This window comes from Acartia tonsa, chromosome 11, assembly GCF_053477335.1.
Source record: "Acartia tonsa isolate MP-2025a chromosome 11, ASM5347733v1, whole genome shotgun sequence".
Lineage (NCBI taxonomy): Eukaryota > Metazoa > Arthropoda > Copepoda > Calanoida > Acartiidae > Acartia > Acartia tonsa.
In genome coordinates, this window is record NC_137270.1 from 47,148,357 (window position 1) to 47,160,715 (window position 12,359).

A 12,359-nucleotide genomic window follows, 5' to 3' on the forward strand; every position below is an offset into this window, starting at 1 on the left:
TTTGCCCCACCCTGTATATTAGGCAAATTTAGTGATTTTCACCTTAAATCTTAAAATTGAAATATCTGCCAAGAAGGAACAGCTAGGATTTCATTCTCAATGGATTCTATTTGGCACTAGGTCCTATTTGAACGCTGCATTGTCCGTTTTCATGGTAATTTTTGTGTATCCTTTATATGGTTAAGGCAGGGTGTGTCTTTTGGATGCGTGAATACGTATATTATATGTTCAGATCTATATGTATATACCTTTTTAATTTTTTTTTTTTTTTGGGGGGGGGGGGTAGTTTTCATTTTTAGGGTCTTGGAGGTGTCCCACCCCCCAAGAAAATAGTTTAAAACCATCACAAGACCAGTAGGTATATTCCCTGAAGAGTAGAGCTCAATTGGTTCAGTGGTTACTGAGATCTTAAGCTTCAGACAGATATACATCGCACTACTTTGTATTATAGATTATGTGGCAGCAAGAAATCAGGATCATAGTCAAACATTTTAAAGTCTAATTCATACAACCTGAAAATAAATATTTTTTTGTTAGATTAACAATGAATTTTTTTAATAACCAGCGGCTACGCCCTCTTGAGGTCTCTAGGGGCACTTGAGGTTATGTGGGCTTGAAATCTACCAATACCCCCCGCCATATCTTATTTTAGTTTTAAAAAGAAAATTTAAAAAAATTGTGCTAAAATTCATGGAAGGACAAACAGACAAAATGAACTATAGAGAACATGTTCAATTGATAAATATGCAATAGTTTATAGAAATCACGAAACCTTTCTAAAAAATAAAATGAAAATATTCTTATTGACCGACAGACTAACGGACCTAATAAATTAAACTTCTTGGGAATCTTCACAAAAAAAATTTCAGCTGTCTGTCTTCAATATAAGCCGAGAAAACTGGATTTCCTTAGCGTTTGGGGACGAACGGATTGACGGACAGACAAAGAAATTATAGAGTAGCTTCGCTACCAAAAATAAACATATAACGCTGCACTACTACTTACTGATTTAATTGTTCTATTAGTTTAAAACTTTAATAAATTCAAGACAGAAAATACCTCTTTAATGCATCTATTTGTGTTTGATTAAGTCTCTTGAAAAACTCATTTACTACATCTCTGAAAATATTAAATTACAATTTAGTAAGGGTTCAGTGGCAACGCAATCTGCTGTTTTAATTAGGGTCGGTCCGTTCATCCGTCCGTAGGTCCGAACCGGTTTGCTGTTTTCTTTAGTTAGAATTGTCCTATCGATTTCAAACTTTGCATGATGATTCCTATAATTGCTGGGTACGATTTAGAAAGCGTAGTAATTCTATAATCGTAACAGAATGTCCGTACGTCCATTTAAAACATGTTGCTTTGATATATAATAGTCATATTTATCTGATTTTTAAAATACATATTCCTATTACAACAAGGTACACAGTTTTAGGCGAAACATCTCTATAATCAAGTCCTACAAATGTAAGTATGTCCTTAAACAGTATCCTGTATTTAAGCAACAAATTTACTTAAAATTTATATTCTGCTTTTTCAGTTCTGATACTCTACAAGTATTAATGTTTTTTTGTCCTACCTTTTCAGAGATTCGCTTTTATGGATGTTGTCATCCTTGTTCGATAGTTAAGGGTTAATGGTCTTCTGTCACTACCCCAGTATCAAATGGATTATCATTATTACCTAGTATTTTCATTGCTTTTTTCCAAATGGACTGACTTAAAGGGTATCTAAAACAAAAGTTATAAAACAAAGTTATGAAAAACACTCAAAAATACTCTAAAAGGCTAAGAATTCAATTCTTAAATAGTTTTAGGAAGACAAAGAAAGTCGCTCAATGTGACGTCATAAAAATGAGGGATTATCTATCTTTTTTAAGGGGTTTTCTTTCCCACTCCTCCTCTCCTCGTCCATCATTTTTATGACGTCAGAATTTTTTTGGAGCGACTTTCTTCGTATTCAGATTTAGACTAGTGGTATTTTATGCCAGTCACTTGAAGTCTTTATAGTGCCTGTAAAAAAATGACATCATACAATATAAATGTCCAATGATAGGCCAATACACAGACTAAATTGACAATGGCAGTCCAGTATACATTTTAATTGACCAAGGGTAAGTCAAGCAAGTCATTTTTATAAACACTGTAAAAAGCTTCAAGTCACTAAAAATAAGTTAGTAAGGTTATTGCTTTATTTTGCATTTTTCTTCTGTTTATCTTCTCTATCTATTTATCCATCTTTGCAACTAATTGTCTATCTATCCATAAAACTGTTATATACTAGCGGCTTCGCCCCTAGAGGCCTCTAGGGGCACTTGAGGAGGGTGGAGTAGTTGAATCTCAAAACCGACTTTTTTTAATTTAGATTTTTAAAAAGAAACAAAAACTTTTTTTTTATCAACCCCGTATTTAATTTTTTTTTTTTTTTGAGGAGGGACAGGGGTAATTTTTTCTAGTTGTGATTTCTTATGGAAGGGTACCCTCCCCCAAAATAGTTATAAACCTTCCCTGGACCTATGAGAATCTACCCTGTTAAGGGGAACCTGATCGGTTCAGTTGGTAGCGAGAACCTTCGGTACAAACAGACAGACATACATTGTTCTACTTTTTATCATAGATATCCAACTTATTAGTATTAATTATCTTTCTATGTATCTACCTTAGTAATTAAAGCCATAGCTCTCGTATCTTTATCAATCGTTTCATGCTTCAGAAGATAGGTGTAAGGAATCTAAATATGTATAGCTGGATAATTTTATCCCTAAACGTTTTTTAGATCATGGAAAGAAAACGAATTAACGGCTTTCGTCATATTTTCACAGTATCTTGCCTCCTATTTCTATCCCCTGTGGGGGCTCTAACCCTGCCGAGCCTAGTTCCTAACCCTACGGGTTAATCATTAACATTTAAGCCAACAAATGAGAGAGCGTGTTTATAAAACTTTGGGTACCAGTATAATTTACCTGACAATAAGCACATCCGTAGATGAAGGGTTGCCAGTATCGGTCCAATACACATTTATCAATCCTACTAAAGATTAAATAACATTTAAGAAGCGAAGCTACTCTATAATTCACTTTGCATGTCCAATAGTAAGTAAGTTGGGGTTAACGTGATTTTAAAGCTTCTATCTTTGGATAGTAACCAGGAAACAAATAAAAAACTACCACCCACCTTACTTTCAGCCAAAAATAGTTATAAACCTTCAAAGGTCCTATACTGTAAAGGAGAACCCAATTGGTTTAGTTAGTTGTTAGGCATACACAGTTCCTCTTACTTTTATATAAGGTAAAATACTTACTTGCATGACTTTTTTGCCTCGCGTAGAACATGTTCTATAAATGATTCAAAGTTTAGATTCCCATACTCATTCAGTATTTCTTTTCTAAATATAAATTACTACTATAAATATAACTAGCTGCTACGCCCTAAACTTTCTATTTTGTTTGTTTTTTAAAGAAAAAGGAAAAACTAAATATTTTTTTTGAGGGGGGGGGGAGATTTTTTTAAGGGCAAAATCTCTGGGGAATGTAGTGGTACCCTTAACAAAAATAGTTATTCACCTTTGTTACAAACAAACACATAGACATCCTGTTACTTAAATATAGGAACTAGCGGCAACGCCCCTTGAGGTCTCTCGGGTCACATTCTGGAGGGGGATGAGGAAAGTTACCCCCCCCCACCCCTGTTCGATTTGTTTTTGAAAAAAAAAAAATATTTTTTTCTAGATAGATACACCTCCTCACTCCAATAAAAGTTATAAACCTTCCCTGGACCAATAAGAAGCTTCTCTATGAGTAAAAAACCATATCGGTCCAGCAGTTAGTGGAATCATAAGCTACAAACAAACAGACGGACATTTTGTTACTTTTATAAAAGGATTAGGTCCCACAGATTTTACTAGGTTTGAATAAGAAAACCAAACCTGCATTGTAAATGTAATAAAAGTCATTTCATCTCCATCATGTCAAAGTTTCAGCCTTCTGTCTTAAAAAGGAGCCGAGAAAATCGTGTTCCAATTTGTTTGGTGTCCTATGGATAGGTAGACTGACATTTCAAATTATAGAGTAGCTCTTGCTTTTTATCTGTGTACCTTTTATTATCATATTCTTTATCCGAGAAAATTTGAATTTTATCTTTGTAAGCTGAGACTAGCCTAAATAAAATATATAATTTTATAATTAAATATGTATTTTTTTAAAGCTTTTCTTTTTCTATAATAAGTGTCTGTCTGTCCGTCCGTAAGTCAGTCCGACCGAAACGTTTAGATCTTTTCGTTAATTTAAACATGTTAGAATTGTCCTTTAGATTTCCTTGCATAATGATTTCTATAGCAGTTAGGTACGATGAAGTACGAGTAAGTAAAGGTTATCAGCTCCTAGCCTTAATTTCAAGTCGACTGAAGGATAACCGCCTCCCCTTTCAATGTTAAAAAATAAACCCAAGACAGTGAGTGAAGAAAGTCGCTCAAAATTTAGCATGTGACGTAATAAAAATGGGGAATTATCATCTCTGTTTTTAGGGGTTTTCTTTCCCACCTCTCCTCTCATCTCCCTCATTTTTATGAGGTCACATGGCTGACACACTTTGTCCAGTTACTTAGTTCAATACTAATCCTGTAGAATATAAGGGCAAATATTCACTGAAATTCTGTTTATATCTAAAGTTATTAATCCAACGAATAAGAGAACGTGCTTTAATTTGGAAACCAGTATATTTGTCATTACAATATCCCCTAAGACATACAGACCTAAATTCTAGAGTAGATGCACTATAAAACTTACCTCTCAAAACGATGTCTGACCATGGTGAAAGATATCTATATATCTATATCTATCTATCTATCTATCTATCTATCTATCTATCTATCTATCTATCTATCTATCTATCTATCTATCTATCTATCTATCTATCTATCTATCTATCTATCTATCTATCTATCTATCTATCTATCTATCTATCTATCTATCTATCTATCTAAATTCTAGAGTAGCTGCACTACAAAATAAACTTACCTTTCAAAAGGATGTCTGACCATAGTGAAAGATATGGATGTTTGGACATGATTTCTAAATTATATTTTTATTAAATCAAGTTATATTTTTTTCAAAATTGATTAATATCCGCTGGATTTAAACCAGTTCTCAGCTATACTGCAAAATTAAGTATGGCATCGGGGCTAACAAAACTTAAATCTTATAATTTTCATTTTGATATACGCAGAAAGCTGTTTATGGTATGATGCGATAAATAACTGTTATAAATCTTCTTTTTTTCAAAGTCAAATAACACAAAAACTCTTACGTTTACGGAAAATTAGCAGAAATTAGGGCGCATTTTTTTTTTCTTAAAAGAAGTTGTATCAACTTTTTTGCTTTTTATTTAAGATAGCTAGCCGGTCCTTTCAGTAAGTAGTAGATGTAAAATTTTTCATAGAATTCAGATATGCAATCGGTTTTTTTGTAGACCTCTTATTTTTTAAGTAATTTAAGTTTTTAAAAAAAATAATTAAGTCGGTTTTAAGGTACTAAAACGCAACAAAATAAAAGAAGAAAATAGCCAGTATAAACAAAAATAGTAAGATCTTTAATTTGACACCTTACTTTTAAAATTCTGTTGAGTAATTGTTGAAAAAATCTATTTTTTTAACCTCGGTTTAATCAAAACATTAAACCTAAATATTTTCTCATACAGACATAAAAAATATGGGTTCATATATACCATTAGAATGAGAAAAATAATATGAATCCATTGTAAGCAAAATTAAAAAAGTTTAAAAAAATTGTAATAAAAAATAGAAAAAATAAAAAAGTTATTTTAAGAATTGTAACTACTAAACTAGCCAATCACAAATCGCAAAAATTGACGAATCGGGAAGCTTAATCTATAAAATTAACCTATAGAATTGCCAGAAAAAAAGGAGAACGTTCATACAATATATACAATAGATACTACAATAAATATAGTGATATTAAAGAACATGTAAAGAATGAACAATTATGAACAAATATGCATCAGTCTGTTTATAAACTTCAAAACAATGCAGTTAAAAATACATTATTGTTTCTTGTGTTTAAAAAATATCTGCTACATTGCATTGTCTTTTGTTTAGGTTTTTTTCAGGTTTGGTTTAAGCTAACCCTTTAAAGCCGAAAATTATGATTCTTAAAATAAACTTGTTTTTTTTATTATAGTTTTATAAAACTTTTTCAATTTTGCTTAGAATAGATTCGTAATATTTTTCTGATTCTAAAGGTATATATGAACCCATGTTTTTTATGTCTGTTTGAGAAAATATTTAGGTCTACAGTTTTTATTAAACCGAGGTTAAAAAAATAGATTTTTTCAATAATTACTCAACAGAATTTTAAAAGTAAGGTGTCAAATTAAAGATCTTACTATTTTTGTTCATACTGGCCATTTTCTTCTTTTATTTTGTTGCGTTTTAGTACCTTAAAACCGACTTAATTATTTTTTTAAAAAACTTAAATTACTTAAAAATTAAGAGGTCTACAAAAAAACCGATTGCATATCTGAATTCTATGAAAAATTTTACATCTACTACTTACTGAAAGGACCGGCTAGCTATCTTAAATAAAAAGCAAAAAAGTTGATACAACTTCTTTGTATGTTTTATTAATATGAGTTTTTGTATTTTAAACTAAAGAGGTTGCTTTTTCATCAAAGTACTTCGTACGAGTAATTTGCATTTTTCGGAAAAACTTCGTCTTTATAACATGATCCAAAAAAAACTGTTCGCTATATTACCTAAGAAAACCTATATTCTTTGGTGTATATAATCTTGGAATCACTGAATGTGGATTTGTGTCGCTGTTTACCCAATCTGAAACAAAATTTATCCTCATAATAAAGTAACAGGGTGTCTATCTGTTTGGACCTAAGGATCTCCCTTATTGATGAACCGATATGGTTCTCCTTTACAGTTAAGCTTTTCATAGGCTCTCAGAAGGTTTATATCTTTTTCGGGGGAGAGGGTACCACCACCCTCCAAATAGAAATTGCCCCTAGAAAAGAAAAGAGGTAGGGGGGGGGGGGAGGAAGGTTCAAACCTTTTTTGAGAGGGGGGGGGGGTGAGTGGTCAGTTTAGCACCCCCTCATTTCTAAGGCGTTCTTGACTCCATCAACCCTCCTCCCCATGAAAATTAAATGTTATACCTAGAGTCTTGGAGTTTACCAGGATCTGCTGGAACCACGTGGAGGTGCTTACCTGGATAGATAGATACAATTATATACTGGTAGATAGATAGATAGATAGATAAATTGGTAGATAGGTAGATAGATAGATAAATAGATAAGTAGATAGATAAATAGATAAGTAGATAGATAAATAGATAAGTAGATAGATAAATAGATAAGTAGATAGATAAATAGATAAGTAGATAGATAAATAGATAAGTAGATAGATAAATAGATAAGTAGATAGATAAGTAGATAGATAAATAGATAAGTAGATAGTATACCTTTGGATGATAGCAGTATAATAAATTATTATGAGGCTTATACACAAAATTAGACCCAACTCTTGAACTCCAGATAGATAGATATACAGACAGACAGACAGACGGACAGACGGACGGACAGACCATAGATAGATAAATAAATACTTTGGGATGATAGCAGTAAAGTAAATTATTGTGAGGCTCATACACAAAATTCTTTAGGTCTAACTCTGGGATAGATAGATAGTTAGATATAGGGATAGATAAATAAAAAAATAGATAGATAGATAGATAGATAGATAGATAGATAGATAGATAGATAGATAGATAGATAGATAGATAGATAGATAGATAGATAGATAGATAGATAGATAGATAGATAGATAGATAGATAGATAGATAGATAGATAGATAGATAGATAGATAGATAGATAGATAGATAGATAGATAGATAGATAGATAGATAGATAGATAGATAGATAGATAGATAGATAGATAGATAGATAGATAGATAGATAGATAGATAGATAGATAGATAGATAGATAGATAGATAGATAGATAGATAGATAGATAGATAGATAGATAGATAGATAGATAGATAGATAGATAGATAGATAGATAGATAGATAGATAGATAGATAGATAGATAGATAGATAGATAGATAGATAGATAGATAGATAGATAGATATATAGATATATAGATATATAGATAGATAGATAGATATATAGATAGATAGATAGATAGATAGATAGATAGATAGATAGATAGATAGATGGATAGATAGATAGATAGATAGATAGATAGATAGATAGATAAGTAGATAGATAAATAAATACCTTTGGATGATAGCAGTAAAGTAAATTATTGTGAGGTTCATACACAAAATTCTTTAGGTCCAACTCTGGAACTCCAAATTCAAGGTCGTCCTATTTTTTCCAGAAATTCTAATTTAACTATTATTACAATAAAAGGGACAATTTAGAAAGAGAGACTTTGAAAAGGTAAGTGCTTTCACATAACGGGACTATCGAGCACTGACCCTGGTACTTATTTATGATCAGTAATGTACTTGTTGCAAATTTAAATTGTTATTTGAGTGTGTGTGAGTGTGTTAGTGTGTGTATGTGAGTTTGTGAGTGTGTGTGTGTTTTTATACACGACTGTATTTGTGTGTGTGAATGTGTATGAGTGTGTGTTTATGCATGACTGTGTGTTTGTGTGTGTGTGAGTGTGGGTGTGTTTATACACGACTGTATTTGTGTGTGTGTATGTGTATGAGTGTGTGTGTGAGTGTGTGTTTATGCGTGACTGTGTTAGTGTGTGTGTGTTTTTGTGTGAGTGTGTGTGTGTGTGTGTGTTTATGCATGTCTGTGTTAGTGTGTGTGTGTGTGTGTGTGTATTTTTGCATGGCTGTGTTTGTTCAGTTACATATATAATACAGGGATATAAAGGGATAAGACAATGGCCGATTAGTTAATGTAAATTGATGATACACAAGATTTCGCCTTCTGTGGTTTAAAATTGGTGGTTGAAAGGTTTTAACAACCTAATTAACCTACCAATCAAAATTTACTCAAGTCCCCAAAGTTGTTAAGTCAACAAATAATAAACTTTGGGGACCAGTGTAAAAAACATTGTCCCTTCTCTTTCTAATCAAAATAGTTGACTGAATGGATATAATAAAGATGGATATTATGACAGGGGAAATTTATTCGCATGCTTAGGTTGCTACTTTAGTCTTCATTTATTGGTCATTACTTTCCTCCAATAGGAGGGGATTGGGATGGTATTGTTATATTAGCCAACTCAGAGGATTATTTTAATATAGTAGGCAAAAATAGGATGCAATATCCAGTTAAGTATACATCTATTGTTGGCCGTTTATTTTTCATTTTATTTCAAACAGCTTCGCTATAACTGTAGGATGTAACTGTCGTTGTTTAAAAATTAGATATTTAATTATAAATTAGAATTCCTTGTTTAAACAGGTCTTTTTAACCATTGCCTGTCTTTCTAACTAAAAATAAAAAAACGAAAAAGTATTTCTAGCATCGTATTATATCCAGTTTTCTACAAATATAAAAATGTACAATCATAAGATGTAAACCAGTTTTTAGCCCGTGGCTTCGGCTTCACGGGGCTTAAAAAACTGTTTTTAATCTTATGTTTGTACATTTTAAATCCGTGGAAAGCTATTTATAATACGATGCGAGAAATAACTATTCTTTTTTTCTCCGATAATCTAAAAATAATGGATATAGTATACGTGGATATTTTGTCTGGGGAAGGTTTGTCGTCGATTTTGATTGCTACTTTAGACCTCATTCATTGTCAGTGAATTTCCCTATTAGCAGAAGGATGTGAATAGGAATGGTATCTTTTAACCAGCTGGAAGGACCAATTTAATTGAGTATACGAAAATATGGTGCAACCTCCTTTTAATTATAGATCTAATATTTTTCTTAAATTAGAATTCCTTGATGTAACAATTTTTTTCATTCAATCCTTTAACCCAATACTTTAAACAATTCTTGTCAACCAATTCTTGTCTTTCCGACTAAAAAACAAAACTAATTTTATATAAAATATCAGTCATTACTAGTGGCTATGCCCCCTTGAGGCCTCTAGGGGCATTTGAGGGGGTGAGTGGGTTGATTTTGACAACTCTAATTTTATTTTTTGAAAAAGGAAAAATATTTTTGAAGGGGGGAGATTTTTCCTAGGGGCGATGGGCTTGCCAAGACCTATGAGAATCTACTCTGTAGAAGAGAACAGACATATGTCTACTTGAAATCAATCCAATATATCTTTGACGATGGAAATTTGAAACTCACGGGTCAATATTTCTCAAATATTCCCCCTATTTTCGAACTGTCCAAAGTCGTTTATAATAATTAGGGAAAGGGTTGAATTTGGACATGAAACATAAATATTAAACAGTTAGGGAGTTGAATCCATTTTTATAGAAGCAGAACTATAATCTATGATTATGGTTTGGACCCTCTAAAACTGTAATCTACCCTTCCACTTTCCCCTCTCTTGGTGAAGATATCTTCAACGCCGATACGATTTTTAAAATATAAGATTCCACTTTCAATAGAGGCGAAACTGAAATCATACATTCATGTTTACATATCAGCGTATTTATAAACATTGATTTCCTTATTTATATCGACATAATAGTAATGTATCATTCTACTTTCAATAGAGACAAAACTGGAATGATACATTCAAGATAACATATCATATATTTAAATCGACATAGTAGAAATGGTACATATTAGTTAGTTTATTTTATATTTTTATTAGTTTGAAGTTTTTAAGAAAAAAAGGACCTAAAAATAAAGGTTGCTAACACTTAACAATCAGGCCCATTTCCGGATTTTAATCGTTCAACGCCCCCCCCCCACATATCATCTCGGCTCCTATTAAAGTTAGGTGGCAAAAAAATTGTGCATGTTCCCTGTTAAATAATAAATTTCCGACTTTAAGTGAGACAAAGTCATTTTTCGCTTACTTCACCCTTTCATTTAACAACTTTATTTTTTAAGGTTATAGTTAATTAAAATGTTAAATGGATGTAATTTCCTTATTTTTTAAGCTAGAACAATTTTTTCAGAAAATGTTTATCTTAAAGTAAAATTTATATTAGAAATCTCAAAACATAAATTTTCTTATTTGTTGGCTTAACAACTTTGGGGACTTTTACTGAATTTTGATTGGTTGGTTTAACCACTACTATAATACAAAGTAGAACGATGTCTGCCTGTCTGTCTGTCCGTCCATCCATCTGTCCCTTAAGATCTCGGTAACAACTGAACCGATCAGATTCTACTCTTCAGGGTATATACCTATTGGTCCTGTTGTGGTTTTAGGCTATTTTCTTGGGAGGTGGACAACCCCAACCCCCCCCCCAAAAAAAAATTCTCCCCCCCCCCCAAAAAAAAAAATCTGGTGATGCCCATAAATTGTGGGTGCAGCACCAGAATTTTTTTTTATATTTTTTTAAAAATTACCTCATGGGGCAAAGCCCCTAGAGGCTAGGGGCGAAGCCGATAGTACTTAATAACCTAACCATTCAAAATCCAATAAATGTCCCCAAAGTTGTTAAGCCAACCAATAAGAAAACGTTATCGTAAAACTTGTAATAACCAGTCCATTGTCCACCTCTCTATCTCTGCTTGTTCCCAAAGATTTATAATAACATTTTCATTTTTGTTTGCTTAACATCTTTGGGGACTTTTACTGAATTTTAATTGGTTAGTTTATTTAGTATAGTGTCACTGTCGAAATGTTTCAACCACTGATGGCAAATTACAGTAGGGCAGTAGGGGTATTTTTGGGAATGTACATACATTTATCGGCTATTGTCTTATCCCTTTAGATCCCTGGTGGCGATAAACTGTAATAAATATCAGAAAGTCTTGAATGTCCATTAAAAACATTTGACGAAGCTTTTTATATTAAGAGTTATCTATAATACAAAGTCGAACGATGTCTGTCCGTCTGTCCGTCTGAAGCTTAAGATCTCAGTAACCACTGAACCGATTGGGCTCTACCTTTTAGGGAATATACCTACTGGCCCTGTGATGGTTTTAAGCTATTTTCTTGGGGGGTGGGACACCCCCAACCCCCCCAAAAAATGAAAATCAACCCCCCCCCCAAAAAAATTTTTTTTTACTTTTTTCTTTTTAATTCTAAAATACGAAAAATTAGGTTCATCATACCTCTTGGGGCAAAGCCCCTAGAGGCTAGGGGCGAAGCCGCTAGTAACAATATAAATTGATAAGATACATACAAAATGTTATTGCTTCTAAGTGACGTTTTCTACAAAAAGGGTTGGTAGAAGTCTGTATCTCTAAAAAAATCACTCTTATGGTTTGCAGGTTTCTATAAC

General features: G+C 32.3%; 1 protein-coding gene across 2 annotated transcripts in view; it reads right to left on the minus strand.

The window, feature by feature from the left end:
* Window positions 1-201: 201 nt before the first annotated feature.
* The window catches only part of LOC145332077 (carbohydrate sulfotransferase 11-like), a 39,955-nt gene continuing 27,797 nt past the window's right edge, over window positions 202-12,359 (minus strand). Inside the window, exons 4-15 of one of the 2 annotated variants that reach the window (XM_080177010.1) lie at window positions 9,436-9,479; window positions 8,299-8,386; window positions 7,176-7,227; window positions 6,768-6,843; window positions 5,015-5,068; window positions 4,093-4,155; window positions 3,301-3,384; window positions 2,963-3,026; window positions 2,659-2,730; window positions 1,684-1,730; window positions 1,060-1,119; window positions 202-512 (exon numbers count right to left, since the gene is read on the minus strand). In XM_080177010.1, the coding sequence (XP_080033136.1) occupies window positions 446-512; window positions 1,060-1,119; window positions 1,684-1,730; window positions 2,659-2,730; window positions 2,963-3,026; window positions 3,301-3,384; window positions 4,093-4,155; window positions 5,015-5,068; window positions 6,768-6,843; window positions 7,176-7,227; window positions 8,299-8,386; window positions 9,436-9,479 (771 nt within the window). In that variant the 3' untranslated portion in view covers window positions 202-445. Of the gene's footprint in view, window positions 513-1,059; window positions 1,120-1,683; window positions 1,731-2,658; window positions 2,731-2,962; window positions 3,030-3,300; window positions 3,385-4,092; window positions 4,156-5,014; window positions 5,069-6,767; window positions 6,844-7,175; window positions 7,228-8,298; window positions 8,387-9,435; window positions 9,480-12,359 lie in introns of both variants that reach the window. The other variant, XM_080177009.1, reaches the window with a different exon arrangement.